This window comes from Phocoena sinus, chromosome 3 (assembly GCF_008692025.1).
Source record: "Phocoena sinus isolate mPhoSin1 chromosome 3, mPhoSin1.pri, whole genome shotgun sequence".
NCBI classification, from domain to species: Eukaryota; Metazoa; Chordata; class Mammalia; order Artiodactyla; family Phocoenidae; genus Phocoena; species Phocoena sinus.
The window spans coordinates 2,241,306-2,255,692 of record NC_045765.1 but is presented as its reverse complement, the minus strand read 5'-3'; the positions used below and the strand labels follow the sequence as shown (position 1 = coordinate 2,255,692).

Here is a 14,387-nt window from a genome sequence, read left to right as displayed (position 1 = left end):
GGGGGACAAAGCGGGAGGAAGCCCTCAGACTATGAGGGGCTCCCTAAAGAACTGTCATTGACTATTTTTAGGTGTGGTAGTTGTTTTCAAAAGGTCTTCTTGGCCGTTTAGTGCCTTAGTCGTGACAGATGTGCTGTGGTTACGTAAGGCGTTAACAATGGGGACAGCTGAGTGTGGGGTGCGGGAACACTAGACTATCTCTGCGGCATTTCTGAAAACCTAAACTTATTCCAAAATAAAATGTTTATTGAAAAGAAACATGCAATCTCACAAGTAGACCAATTAAATGAAAATAAACAAGATTCCCCCCCACCCCCCACCCCCCCACCTAAAAAAATCGTTTTACAGAAACAGCCTGAAATAGAAATGTTTCCAGATGAAATAGGGTGTTTGGGCGAGGCTGTCTGAGGAGCTGGCAGCGGCCCTTCAGGCTTCTGACCACTTGAGGTTGGAAATGTCTCCATAAGAAAACGCTAAAAGCAATCTGTTTCTGGGGTGGGCCCGCCTGGGGCACCGTTGACAGTCTATGACTGGGTGAGTGATCGTACCTGCCAGGCCCTTGACTGCCCGTGTCTGAGACTCGGCAACAAGGAGAGCAGCCCTGTGGTGGCTGGGAAGTGGCTCTAGGAGCGCAGCCTTGAGGGACGCGCAGAGGCCCAGAGGCCCGATGGGGCGCCACAGCCGCACCCTGGGGGCTCCTGTGCTCGGTGGCTGTGGAAGGATGTTCCCAGACCTGATGGCGGGCGGTGACGCATCCTCCGTGCTCACCGGGCGGAGGCTGACCCCAGCCAGCACCAGGGGCGAGCTGGGGGACCACAGACGTCCCCGGATGGCCTCTCCGGGAACATGCACTCAAGGGCCTGGAGCCTGGGTCCTGCAGCCGCTGGCCATGTCCAGGGGCTGAGCAACGCCCTGCAAGCCCCCCAGAGCCCCGGTGATGCAGGGCCTGTTTCTTGGGTGGGGCTCAGCGTCAATCCAAGGACTGAGGTCTGGAGACGCTTGCTTGGTTCCCTGGGCTCTGAAAATCCCATCAGCAGCCCCTCCTGTGCGTCAATGCCCCAGGCCCGCCTGGTGGTGGGTCCCCTCAGCTCTCTGAGGCAGGCTCCGCAGCGACCCCTTTTCACAGCAGGAAGTGAGGCCCCGCAAGGAGGAGGCCCAGCCAGGGGAGGCTGCTGGCTTCCCACACCCCTGGTCAGTTCGCAGGGGTCCGGGAGGGGGCCCGCCGGTCACCGGCGGTAGCGGTAGCGCTTGAAGTGGAACCAGAGCTGGAAGATGCCGTTGGCGAACTGGCAGCGGAAGCCGTGGCGGTGCGAGTACTCCCACTCGCGGTTGACGATCTTGAAGGCGATGTCCTCGTAGGGCGGCCCGGCGTGGAAGCGGAGCGTGGCAAAATCCTTGTTGTCGGCGCAAGCCTCCAGGAAGTACTCGGGCGTGGAGCGCTTGTCGATGAGGTCGGGGTAGAAGATGTTGAACTTGTAGCCCTGCACGATCTTGGGCGGCGGGTTGTCGAAGTCGTAGTGCGTCTGGTTGTACTTGTTCCACTCGAAGCCCGTGTGCACGCGGTTGAAGAAGCGCGGCTTGCGCGGCCGGTACTTGTCCGCCCACAGGTAGGCCTTGCCCGTCAGCGGCATCTCCACGCTGAACTGTGCCTCGTCCTGGCCCATGCCCTCCTTGGCGCGCCGGAAGAAGATGTCCTCCGCGCTCTCGGTGGCGTCGCCTGCGGGCGGGGCGCGTTAACCGGGACCCCGGCACCGCAGCCTCCCTTTCCCGGTCACATGCCCCGACCCGGGCCCGCCTGCCCGGTGCCCCCCGCCCTCCCGGGTGGGCACCAAACACCACGTGTCCCCTGCCGGGTTGGCCGAAGAGCCTGGTGGTCAGAAGCCTGCAGTGGGACCCCCGGACCGGGGCCTTTCCGAGGCCGTTTCTCCGCTGTTCCGGGACGATGGCTGCCCAGGAAGGCCAAGGCCCGGGCAAGCGGGCAGTGTAAGGAGCTCAGAGCAGAGCTGGGCACGGGAAGTAAAGACCACCACCCCTGCGTCCTTGGGACCAGCCAGCCGGTCACGCCCAGAACGAACAAACGAGCGAGCCAGCAGCTGAATGAACGGACACTCTCAAGAGAGTAGGCTGCGGAGCGCGGAGCAGCATCGAGAGCGGGTTCACCACCAACGCCCCCTTCACCAAGGGGAGGCTCCGCCCCCTGCTGGCCCCGCCCCGCACCTGTGACCTGGAGCTGCTGCCTGGACAGCTGCAGGCGCTGCAGGTCCTCGTCCGGCTCCAGCACGTGGGCGTCCAGCGGTAGCTCGTGGGCCGTGAGCAGCCGCGGGCTGTACTTGCCGGCGTCGTAGTCTTCCAGGCTCTGTTGGATCAGATCCTCCTCCATGAGCACCGCTTCCCCGTCCGCCTCGCCCTCCGCCGGTGCGGCGGCTTCCGCCTCCGGCTCAGTAGCGCCACCCTCCGAGGGCCCGGGCGGGGTGGGGGCCGGGTCCTCAGGCTCCAGGCTGCGAGAGAGGGCTGGACTGAGCGGGTCGGGCAGTGGGCGGGGCTTCTAGTCCCGCCGCCCGGCAGGGGACGTCCAGACCCAGGCCTACCTGTGGCCCGGAGACTGCGGCTCCTGCTTGAGGATGGGGAACAGGGGCTCGCTCTCCACACCCTGCTCCTGCTTCAGCTTGTACAGCTTCTGCCGCAGCACGTCCTGGTGCCGCTCGCGGAGCCTGGAACGCAGGCCGGGTGGTCACCCTGACACTCCAAGGCGGAAGGCCCCCCCCAAGGACTTCTCATGACCCCCCCATTTTGCTGCAAGGACCCGGAGTTTGAGGGCAGCAAGTGGCCACGGCACAGGCGGACACCGGGAGGGGGCAGGTCCCTGTACTGGGGTGTTCACATGCAGGCGTGACCTAAGGGCCAAGCTGGGCTGGAAAAGGACGGGGGACAGGGGAGGAAGAGGATAAATTTGGAAGTGACTGCACTTAGCGGCAGACAGGACCCGTGTTTACACGACAGCGCCAAGCACGAGAAGAATTCATACACAGAGGGTATGGGGCCTGTGGAAGGCGGGGGACAGCAGCCTTGAGGGCTTCCTGTGATGTCCAGTGACCCGGGGAAAACAAAGACCAGGTGCTAAGTAGAGGCCGGAAGGAAGGCGGGCAGGCTGCTGGGGGCTGGGCGGGGGCCTTGCAGCTGGGGCCCCAGCTTGTGGCTCCCAGGGAGGCCCCGCCAGCTCACCTGGCACGGGCCATGTGGGCACGCAGCTGCTGCAGCAGGCTCTCCCAGTAGCCCATGTCTAGGTTGGGGCCCCCGGCCCGTATCTTGCCCTCGATGCCCTGGAAGATGACCTGCAGCTGGCTGTACGTCTTCCCCTTGAAGACCGACTGCACGTCGGAACTGACCGAGGCGTTGACCCCCTCTCGCCGCTCACCTGCAGTGGGGTGAGGGCTGCTCGGCATGGGGCTGGGCCCAGGTCCTAACCCTCTAGACTGAGAGGCCCCTGAGGGTGAGGCCAATGCTGCCTGACCCCAGCTCTCCCTCACAATGGCTGGCTTCCTTGTTTGTGGCTCATCAGCACGCTGTGCCCTTCCGACCCCTGCCCTGCCCCAAGGCCCCTGCACATGCGGTGGGTGCTTCCCACCAGCAATAAGTTCTTCCCCATCGAGTCCACCTCCTAGATCCCAGCCATCCTCAGTCCTCAGCGAGAGCATCCCTTCTACTGGGAAGCCTTCGTCAACTACCAGACTGCTCCCTTGGCCTGGATGCCTGATTCCCGGCTTTCCAAGGGCAGGGAGCTCCGTACGCAGCTGCTGAGTGAACGTGGGGGCAGGCAACCGGCTCGTGTTCCCTGCTCCAAAGCCGGCTTCTCCAAGCCCAGCTGATCCGACAGGGTCAAGAACCCGAGTCCCCTCCAGCCAACCAACCTGGGACCCTGGAATCAGCACCTGGGATCCCAAGCAGCCCTGGCCTCAGCGGCAGACCCACAGGGCCGGCAGCCCGGCCTCGGTCTGTAGCAGGTGCAGACACATCACGGGACCAAAACCCAATTCGGCGACACCCTTCACACCCGGCCAAGCAGAGCTGCATCCTGCACAGACCTCAAACAGAAGCCAGGCCTCTGCTCGCTCAGACAGACGGAGCCACCGGTGCTAACTTACAACCCAAACAGACAGCCCCAGTGGGAACCGCTCCCACAGAAGCCTCAGGTGCTGGGCCACTGCTTAAAGGAAGCCAGGTCCTGGGTTTGGATGCCACCCAAGGGTCCACCAACAGGCCTGGCTGGAGAGTGCCGGCTGAGTGCCCTCTGGGACACCATTTCAGGAGAGGGGGTGGCACTGTTTGGGTGGGGGGAAGGCTTCTCCTCAGAGATGCTCCCTGGGAGGACCCACAGGGATTGTAAGGGGACCCACTTCCTACTGCACGCTCTATTGTACAGTTAGGATTTCCCAGCTGCAAAGAGAAGAAAAGGAGAGGGGGGGAAAAAAAGGAAAGAAAACGGGAAAAGGGAAAGGAAAGGGAAGGGCCAACTTAATTTAAAATGAAGGCCGCCTCTGAGGGGCTCCAGGAGTGGTGGAGACAAGAAGTTCCCCCTCTTCTCTCAGAAATCAGGCCAAAAGAAGACAAACACAAACACTCTCTTTGAGGACACCTGGGACCTTGACCGTAACACGCGAGAAGGGAAAGGGGACAGAGGGGTGACTGACGTGGCAGGCAGGGGGAGAGGGAAGGGAAGTGCCACAGGAGGGACCGTGGGCAAGGCATGTGGGGAGCCCTGGAAACGGGAGGGACCCAGCACAACGTCCCCCTGCCCCCTGGCCACCAGCCAAGGGGAGAGAAGACATTTCCTGACACGTGGGACGCCAACAATTTCCTGTCTCTCTCTACAAGTTACTGGAGGATGCGAGGGCACAAACCACAGGAAAGAGAGATGTGGGGTCCCAGAAAGGGGCTCCTCCTCTGGGGCGAGTGCAGGAAGCTGCAGGAGGGTGGCAGCAGACAACCCACTCGCGGTGGAAGAGGGAGTGGGGAGAAAGGGCCCAGGGACGGGGCAGGGGGCCTGATGGGAGCCTCCCAGGTGTCTGACCCCCTGGGGAAGGTGGGGTCGGTGGTGCAGAGTCCCCCACCCACGGTCCTTGCGCTGAGGCGCTGGCATGATAAGAACGGGCACTGTTTTGAATGCCTGACGACCATGTACTCACTCCTCTTCACGCAATCCTCCCGGAGGTGTTTTCTCAACCCCGTACGATGCAAGGAACAACCAAGCTCTGGGGAGGTCACCGATCGGCCCCAGGTGGCCAAGCTGCTGGGCGGCCTGGGTGTGCACCCAGAGCCACACCTGTAACTGTCATTCTGTCCAAGGGCCCCGCAGCACCCTCCCAACCAGCACCACTGCCACCAAAGCAGACGTTTCTGGACATGCATTTATTTTTTGTCATCGTCGTGGTTGTTTCTGGATATTTTTGGCCGTGCCACGTGGCTTGTGGGATCTTAGTTCCCCGACCAGGGATTGAACCTGGGCCCTCGGCAGTGAAAACACAGAGTCCTAACCACTGGACTTCCAGGGAATTCCCCTGGACACCCATTTCTGATAGCAAAGAGTTCTTTCCTTTCTCTGGAAATTACTACAAGATGTGCCCCACTACGGGAGAAATAAAACTCCACTTACAAAGATAAAGAATGCTCCTCCTTTTCCTAAGAGGAAGAAAACCTCCCCGACCACCCCAACTGAGCAAAGAACAGCACTTACACAGGCTCAGGGAAGGAGGGCATTCGTCCTCAGCCACCATGGGTGGGCACTGACATGGAGCTGAGAGCTTAGTGACACAGGCTCAAGGCCCCCAGGAGCTAGATGTCATTAAAGCCGGTGGCTTCAGGGGGGCGGGAGGGGTGGGACTGCAGTGGTTGTCAACGAGCTTTTAGAACAGTGCCTCTCAACTGGAGTTGAATCTGCCTCCCGCCAGGGGACAATGGGCCATGTCAGGGGACATCTGTGGTTGTCACGACCAGGGGCTCCTGTCACTGAGTGGGTGGGGCAGGGAGGCTGCTCCACACCCCACAGGGCCCAGGACGGCCCCACAGAGAACGGTCTGGGCCAAAATGTCAGCAGTGTTGGGGGGAGAGACCCTGCTTTAGAGCTTGTCTCCCTTGCAATTATGTGCAGGCAATCATTCTGAGGAAAAGAAAAGTTGATTAAAGAAGCACGCCACGCCGCACGGGTTCCCGCCAAGTGCAGTCAGGTCCTGTTCTCAAACGGACAAAGCCTCTGGCGAAAACTTGAAACCCAAACAGAAAACCCACAGACGCCACTCCTGGGGAAGCCCAGCGCTAAGCAGCTGTTTAAAGGAAGCCACTGGCGCTGCTTGGGTGAGCCCGCACGCCAGCGGGAGAGCGCCTCGCTCAGGACCCGCTGCCCCCGCTGCCTAGTGCTGCCCCCTGGTGGCTCGCAGACAGGCCCTGGCAGGGAGACCCCAGAGACGAAGCCGAGGCCTCTTCTGTGGAGCCACCCGGCCCAAGGGGCTCCCACCAGACCCAGAGGTGCCTCCCCGAGGGCACAGCCCGGTGTGTCTCCGGTGGCCCGGCCCGCATTACCTGGCCCCTTGCCCGAGGCCTCCAGCTTGCGGAGCTTGGCGATCTCATCCTCCGTGATGATGGTCATGTCCCGCCAGAAGTCCGCGTTCTTGCCCTGCTCGAGCTCCATGTACACCTGAAGGCGGAGGTGCAGACGGTGGGTGAAGGCATGCCCGGGGCTGGGGTGGCAGCAGCAGTGCCAGGCGCACAGCAGGGCCGTACCTGGATGTCCTCCAGCAGGTCTTCCATGTCGGCCACCGTGAGGCCGTTGAGGAAGGTGTAGGGCTCGTGCATCTCCACAGCCAGGTCGTCGTCCTCAGCGCTGATGTACTTGGCCAGGAGGTCGATGGGCTTGGCCCGCCCGTCCCGGATGCGGATCTTGGAGCTGCCGGGGAGCGGGGGGCAGTGTCAAAGCCAGGGCTGTGTCCACCCTCCTAAAGACCTCGCCCTCGGGGGTTGACCGGAGCCAGGGAAGGAGCCCGGCCTGCTGTGGGTGGTGGTCAGGGAAGGCTTCCTGGAAGAGGAGGCGTCAGGCAGAGGAGCAAGACAAGTCAGCTGGAAGGCACAGGCCCTGAAAGGGGCAGAGACGGGAGCAAGGGGGTCTGAAGGGCAGCGGGTGGGCGGGGACACAGGGTCAGAGAGGCCCACCTGGGGTGAAAGATCTGGAGCCTCAGTGCTGTGTGTGGGAAAACGCATCAGAGGCTGACCCTGGTCCAACCCCAGGGAGCCCTGGAACCAGGCAGGTCTGAGCCCCTGGGGGCTGGCGCGGCTGGTGAGCAGCAAGGTGAGAAGGGGGCCGGGCCTGGAGCTCACACACCCCGTGCGAGCTCGGGCAACTCTCGACACCCCAGGAGCCTCACTTTTCCTGACTCTAGATGAGGCTGCTGAGTGAACCACCCCGTGGTCTGGGGATGGCGGGGCACCCGGCACCCTCTACTCAGCAGCACATTCGTGGAACCCCTTGGCACCCGGCCCCTGGGGAGACAGGCGCGATGAAGGAAGCGACGGAAAGCAGCGCCCGAAAGAGGGTCGGGAGGGACCCCGAGGAGGAGGAGGTGGTGGAAAGTCGAGGGCCCAGGGGCAACGTGGGGGGGGGGGGGGCCCGAGGCGCGCTCCCTGCACCCGGGGGCGGGCGGAGGGCGGCGGGCGGAGGGCAGCGAGGGGCGGGCGGAGGGCGGCGCGCGCACCGCAGCTTCGCCTGCTGCAGGTGGAAGTGGTCCTCCTGCTCCTCCCACGTCTTGAAGTGCTCCGCCTCCTTCTCGCGCTGCAGCAGCTCCAGCTCCTGCTCCCGCATGGCCTTCTCCCGCTCCCGCTCCAGCCGCAGCTGCTTCACCTGCGGGCACACGAGGACATGAGCGGCCAGCGTACGATGGGGGTCTCGTGGGTCTGCCTTCATCCTGTCAGGCTGCGGGGCTCCCTAGGGGCGGGTGGGACCACACCCATGGCCCGGCCCCGGACACAGGAATCGGTCCGGGGACGCCTGAAACGCTGGACACACCCTGTGGCAGAAGGTGCCCTCCTTTTGCTAGAGACACAGCAGCCTTCAGCAGCCAGGGCCACTTTGGCCACCCAGCAGGGAGCGTCTTAGAATAAATCCCAGAGGCCAGCAGAGCCAAGCTGGAGGGAAACAGCTCTCTGGAGTCACTGCCCGAGCCCCTGGATCCAGCCGTGCCTGAAGCCAATGTCCCCTGGACTCTCCACGTAAGCCAATCAGGTCCCCCTTGACGTAAGCCAAGGTAAGCCAGCCTGGGAGCCCTCAGGAGAGAAGGAGGGTGGCCCGGGGCGCCCCACCTTCTGCAGCTCCAGCCGGTTGTCCTCCTGGATCCTCTTATTCCGCTCCTTCAGCTCCTTCTCCTCCAGGTGGCTGATCCCCTTCTTCTCCAGCGCCTGGAAGGACCAACGACATGCCCACTGAGCAGCGATGCCCCCTCCTGCCGCCCGCCCCAGGACCCCCTGCTGCTCTACGAGGCGGGCATCCACCAGACTGAAGCACCCGCTCTGCCGATGAGGAGCACGAGGCTGAGGGAGAAGTGACCTGCCCGCGGCCACACCCCGACTTCCAGCGGAAGACGCGGCCCCCCGTTCGCCTGCAGAATCGGTTCAGTACACTCCAGCATCGTGGGGCGCCCTCTGCCCCGAGCCGTGTGCTGAGACACAGGGAGAGGCAGCCCCGCCCCTGCAGAACGCGACCATGTCACACACGGGACAGTCTTACTTGGGGCTGCTGACTCTTGTTTTACACGCAAGCCTGGCTTCACCGGCTGGGTGGTGTCCGGCTCTCTGCAGCTCAGACCCCCGGCAGCCACGCGGAGGGGCAGAACCAGCGCTGAGCGAGAGGGGGACTCTGAAAGCACACTCGCCGGGGTCCCGGCTCACGGACCCCTCGGGGCACCCCGAGTACGGAGAGCGGCTCCTCCCTGTCTGTGCCCTCACCTGATGGAGGGGCCCGGGCACAGGCTCCCGGAGACTCCCCGCCCCTCCCAAGTCATCTCACAACTGTTGTGGGTGGCACATGCCAAGACCTGTGCCTCCTGTCACCTCCTGCGGCTCCGAGGGTCGTTCCAGGAGCCCCTGTGCACAGAAAAGCGTGCCCCCAGGGTGACACGGGGTGGCCCGGCCCGGGGCCACCGCCACACGGTGACAATGACCGCACTTCGTCTCTACGGCCACACACAACAGCCGCAGAGGGCCTGGATGGGGAGAGCCCGCACTCAGACACAGAGCCCTCGACAAATGCCCGGCCCGGAGAGGCATGTTCGTGGCCAACACCATGCCTGCCCACTCTGCCGGCCCAGCGCCGGGACAAGATGCGTGACACCGCTCACACAGTTGGGCCGTCTAGTTCCCTCCCCCAAGTACAGAGGCCTCAGAGGCTGGGCCGGGGCTTCTCAGACGCCCCGAGGCCCGCTCACCCATTCGACATTTACTGAGGGCCGACTGCGTGCCAGGGCCTGGGACAGAGCCTGCCCCGTCGAGCTCACAGTCCACAGGAATTACACGCCATTAAGTGGGACGTGTGTTTAGATGTCACCTTTGCAACGAGACCTCTCTGGACCCGTGCGTTTCAACTGCAGCCTCCTTGCCCACCCCCGCCTGCCTTCGTTCCTTCCTCTGCGGACTCAGCTAAATGAGTTATTTACAGCCAGCCTCCCCTGAGACTGATGGCCGCACAAGGACAGGCATCTCTCTCTGTCGCTCACTGACGCATGTGCAGGGCCCACACGATACCCAGCACCCGGCAGGCGCACGATTCACGTCTGTTAGTAAAGCACTAGGAAGGGAGAAGCAGTGCCTTGATAAAGGACGCAGGGGACCTGGGGGACCAAGGGGGCCAGGGAGGCCTCTCAGAAGAGGGACACATCAGCCGAGATCTGAAGGTTGAGGAAGAAACAGCTATGGGGAGGGCTCGGGAGTGCTCCAGGTAGAGGAATGGTGAGTGCAAAGGCCCCGAGGTGCTGGGAGCTCAGAGTGTATGTAGACAGCGGTAGATACGGTGGCTTCCGCCTGTGTCCACCGGCTCTCACCCTCCCCACAGCTGTGTTGGGTCGAATTTGTCCTCCACATAGGTATGTCCACGTCCCAACCCGGGAACCCAGGAACATGACCTTATTTGGAAACAGGGTCTCTGTGGATGTGATTAGTTGATGTCGTGCCAGACTAGGCTGGGCCTTAGTCCAGTGATTGGTGTCCTTATAAGATGAGGGAACTTTGGACTCAGAGACACAGAGAGGAGAACATCACGTGAAGACACAGACACGGAGGGAAGACAGCCACGTGACGACAGAGGCAGAGACTGGAGTGATGCAGCTACAAGCCAAGGGTGGCGAGCAACCACCAGAAGCTGGAAGAGGCGAGAAAGGATCCTCCCCTAGAACCTCCAGAGGGAATGTGGCTCTGCTGACATCTTGACTTTGTACTTCTGGCCTCCAGGACTGCGAGGGAAATTGTGTTGCTTTAATCCAAGTGCCCAAGGCCCCGGCCGGTGGGTAAGGGATTGGTGTGTAGTTTTGTGAGTTTTTTTAGTCTTTTATTTATCTGTTTTGGCCGCACCGCGCAGAATGCGGGATCTTAGTTCCCAGACCAGAGGTCAAACCCACGCCCCCTGCAGTGGAAGCACAGAGTCTTAACCACTGGACCGCAGGAGAAGTCCTGGTGTGTAGTTTTCATCTCAAGGATGAGGTGACAGCTCTGAGGTGAAATCCCACCCTGGGCATGTGACGCTGAGAGGCTGTCTTGAGGTTAGGCTGGTTCTGTGGGCAGAGTGCCTGAGACTGTACACCGCACGAGACAGCGTGGGAAAAGCTGGCGGAGCCAGTGTGTGCACACGTGTGGGTAAAAATACATTCTCGATGGCCAGGTACGACCTGGGCACATGTGCTGAGAATGCTAAGCAATGTCTTTGAAAATAAGTTGAAAACAGTTCATGAAGCAAAAAGCGGCAGAAGGACAGGAAGACCTGGCGAGCAACACAAGCAGAAGTAAGGGCTGTGGCCGGTGGCCACCTCAGGCTCACCTTGTTCCAGATGAAGGTGCCCAGCAGGTTGTTGTCCCCGAAGGGGTTGTCGGTGTTGGTGTAGCCCATGTACTCCTCGCCCCAGCCCATCTTCTCGCGCTGCTTCCTCTCCTTGGCCTCCTTCTTGGCCAGCCGCCGGGCCCGCTTCTCCTCGGGCGTCTCGAAGGCCTTCATCAACTCCTCCTGCTGCTTCCGCTCCTCGCGCAGGCGCAGCCGCTCCTGCAGGCTCTGCCGCTGGCTCAGGACCGCCGCCGCCGCCCGAGGGCTCTGGGAGTGGCCCGGGGACGCGGAGCTGGATGCGGAGGAGCTGGGGGACCAGCAGTGTGGCCGCTGCTGCCACTGGCGGGCCCATCGGCCCCGCTGCTGCTGCCGCTCGTCACCTGAGTCGGACTGAGAGGAGCGGTCCTGGGAGCGCCGGTGGGCTGGCGGGGGGCTCCGGCTCTGCCTGCCTCGCCGCTGCTGCCACTGCTTCTCATCCGAATCCAACCTGCGGAGGGAACCCGTGAAGCTCTGCTCGCTGCCTGCTGGCCAGCCATCTATCCCACCGCCCTTTACTGGGCGCCTGCTGGGTGCCAGGAGCTGTTCTAGGTTCTGGGGACACGGTGACCAAAACGTTGATGGCCCCTGCCTGCACATCAACAAACACACAGTGTGACACTAGATGGTACCAGGAGCTACCAAGACAGCGATGCAGCATTAGGGTGTGGAAAGGTCAGAGAGGATCTCTCTGAGGAAGTAACGCTGGAGGAAGTGGGGGAGGGAGCTAGGCGGACATCTGGAGAAACAGTGATCCAGGGAGAGGGCACAGCAAGAGCAAAGGCCCTGGGGCAGGAATTTACTTGGCATATTCAAGAAGCAGCAGGCAGGCCTGTGTGTCTGGAGCAGAGTGAGTGAGGGGGAGAGAGGGAGGAGGGGAAGGCAGGGAGGCAGGCTTGGGGCCAGATGGTGCAGGAGCTACAAGCGCTGTCCAAGGTGTCCAGGGAGGGCTTACAGGAGAAGATGGTGTTTATCTGGTCCTATAGGACGGGCAGGAGTGAACTGGAGTAAGACTGTAGGGAATACAGAGCCTTGGAAGGGCACTGCGAGCAGGGAAGGCAACATACGAATCCTGGGGATAGATTCTTTAATGTTGGGGGCCTCTGAGCAACTAAATCTGTCTTTAGTTTGCCAAATGCTCCACTTACTAAGTTCACGTCAAAGAATCTACACCGTGAAAATCAATTATTTGATTTTCAAGTACGTAAATACAGACTGGAAATCTAATCAAATCTTCATAAAGGACATTGACTCTAATTACATTTCTAGGGTGGTTGATTCTTGTGAATAACTAAAATCTTAGAAACCCCTAGCTGATAATAACAAGATTTACAACTACATGTGAACCAATGCTAAAACATCAAGGCCAGGAGCTGAAACCAGAGTTAGCAAACTTTTTCTGTTAAAAGCCAGAGCGTCTATGGCACACCTACTCAACCCTGCAGTCACAGTGCAAAAGCAGCCACGGACTGTACGTGAACAAATAGGCATAAACTTGTTCAATAAAATCTTACTTCTGGACACCAAAACCTGAATTTCATATATTGGGTTGGCCAGAAAGTTTGTTTGGGTTTTTCTGTAACATCTTGGGGAAAAACCCGAATGAACTTTTCGGCCAATCCAAATAATTTTCACGTGTCATGAAATACTATTCTTTTGATTTTTTTTTTTTTTCTCCTCACCGTTTAAGCATGTAAAAACTATGCTTGGTCCACAGGCTGTAGTTTGCCAAGCCCTGGTTTAAACCATCTCTTTACTATTCCCTCTGCTTATATCTTCCTGGAATTCCTAGGTGGCAATGATCTTATGAGACTCAAAAGGAAAAGCCACCTTCTCAAACCTAGAGGGTGATCAGCTATGTCTGACAACAGTCACTCTGGCTATGGCGTGGAGAACAGGCTGGAGGGATGGGAGACAGCGCACGCCTGGAGAAGCCCCGTGGAGATCCTGAGGGCACAGATGAGGAAATCTGGGGGACAGTGGGGCAGGTACTGGCCTGAGTGTCACAGCCAATTATGGGCTGAGCCAGCACTAGGACGCAGGTCTGAGAGTCAGTCCCTATCACGGTGCTGGTTCCTTTGTGCTGGAGCAGACTCAAGCCAAGGCTGGCCAGGTGCCCCATCTCCAGAAGAAAAGGGCTGCGGGCTGAGGGGCGGCTGAGCACCAAGTCTCAGGAGTCAGTTGAGTCCTGTCACCTGCCATCAACAGTTCTTCCCTCTCACACCCCACCTCCACTGGCAAGTGCTGTCACCTCTACTTCGGAAATCCCTCTCAAATCTCCCCATTTCCCCACTGTACCTCCCCACAGCCTCCCTCTCCTGAAGGCCATCATCATCTGTTGCCTGGACAGCTGCACTATCTTCCTCCTCCCTGGTGTCACTCCTGCCGACACGCTCAGTCCCTTCTCCACGCGAAAACCAGCAGGAGTTCTGCAAAGTAATCCAGACCACATCGCTCCCTGGTTCAAAATCCTCCACAGCTCCCTACTCCCCTCCAAATAACAGTCAAACCCTTCACCACGGTACACAAGACCGCACGATCTGGTCTCCCGCTTCCTCTCCGACTTCATCGACTCCCCTCCGCCTCGCTCACGGCGCCTCCTGCTGTACTTCCAACCACCAGGCGCCCTGCCTGGAACGCCTCTCGCTTTCCTTTCGCTGCCTGGTTAACCCCGACGTGCTCAGACGTCCCCTTCTTCAAGAAGCCCTCCCTGACTAACTCGGGGGTCTCCCAGCTCCCCGAGGGCTGGAGCCGGACCCCCAGCGCGGCTCACACAGCGACCCTACCTGCGCTCCCGGCTCCTCCGCCTGCGCCGCCTCTCGTCGTCCCGGCGACGTCGGTTTCGCCGCCCATGGCTCCCGCTACAACTTCGGCTCCGACTCCGACTCCCACTCCGCCTCCGCTGCCTTCGGCCCCTGCGACCAGCCGACCGCGAGCGAGAGCGTGTATCGCGACCCATCGGCTGGGACGGTGGCGTCGGCGCGGACACAAATATCCGGGACCTGCGCCGGGGGCCTTCCTCGATCGCGGCGCGTGCCTGGCTGCCCCACCCACGCCTGAGCAGGGAGATAGCAACCCACCTCGCGGCTCATCCTTCGGGGATTCCGACCCTCCCATAACCTCCCCACCGTCCTCAAACGTGGCCTGCGTAATGAACTCCTACCGGACTGTTGTCGCTAGGGCTGGGGATTCGTTCTTCAGGCAGTACTGGGGGCAGGCCCAGGTGGGTCCTCGAGCCTTAGGGAGCCAGAGGAGCAGTGGGCGGAGCAAGGACGAACCAGGAACT

At 60.9% G+C, this 14,387-nt stretch overlaps 1 protein-coding gene across 1 annotated transcript; it reads right to left on the bottom strand.

Moving 5' to 3' along the window:
- Positions 1 to 228: 228 nt before the first annotated feature.
- On the bottom strand, positions 229 to 14,118 carry CACTIN (cactin, spliceosome C complex subunit). Its single transcript, XM_032627490.1, has 10 exons — positions 13,888 to 14,118; positions 11,066 to 11,552; positions 8,344 to 8,439; positions 7,740 to 7,885; positions 6,775 to 6,937; positions 6,574 to 6,688; positions 3,223 to 3,415; positions 2,589 to 2,711; positions 2,218 to 2,498; positions 229 to 1,717 (listed from the first exon to the last, which is right to left on the bottom strand). Exons 1-10 carry the CDS (start codon positions 14,058 to 14,060, stop codon positions 1,227 to 1,229), a joined length of 2,268 nt encoding a protein of 755 aa, XP_032483381.1. The 5' UTR covers positions 14,061 to 14,118; the 3' UTR covers positions 229 to 1,226.
- Between the last annotated feature and the right edge of the window lie 269 nt (positions 14,119 to 14,387).

Coding starts and splice junctions, on each gene's coding strand:
- CACTIN (XM_032627490.1), bottom strand. CDS start 14,060: ATGGGTCGCGATACACGCTCTCGCTCGCGGTCGGCTGGTCGCAGGGGC. Junction 2,499..2,588: donor CCGCAGTCTCCGGGCCACAG/GTAGGCCTGGGT, acceptor CCTCTCTCGCAG/CCTGGAGCCTGAGGACCCGG. Junction 1,718..2,217: donor GCAGCAGCTCCAGGTCACAG/GTGCGGGGCGGG, acceptor CCCCGCCCGCAG/GCGACGCCACCGAGAGCGCG.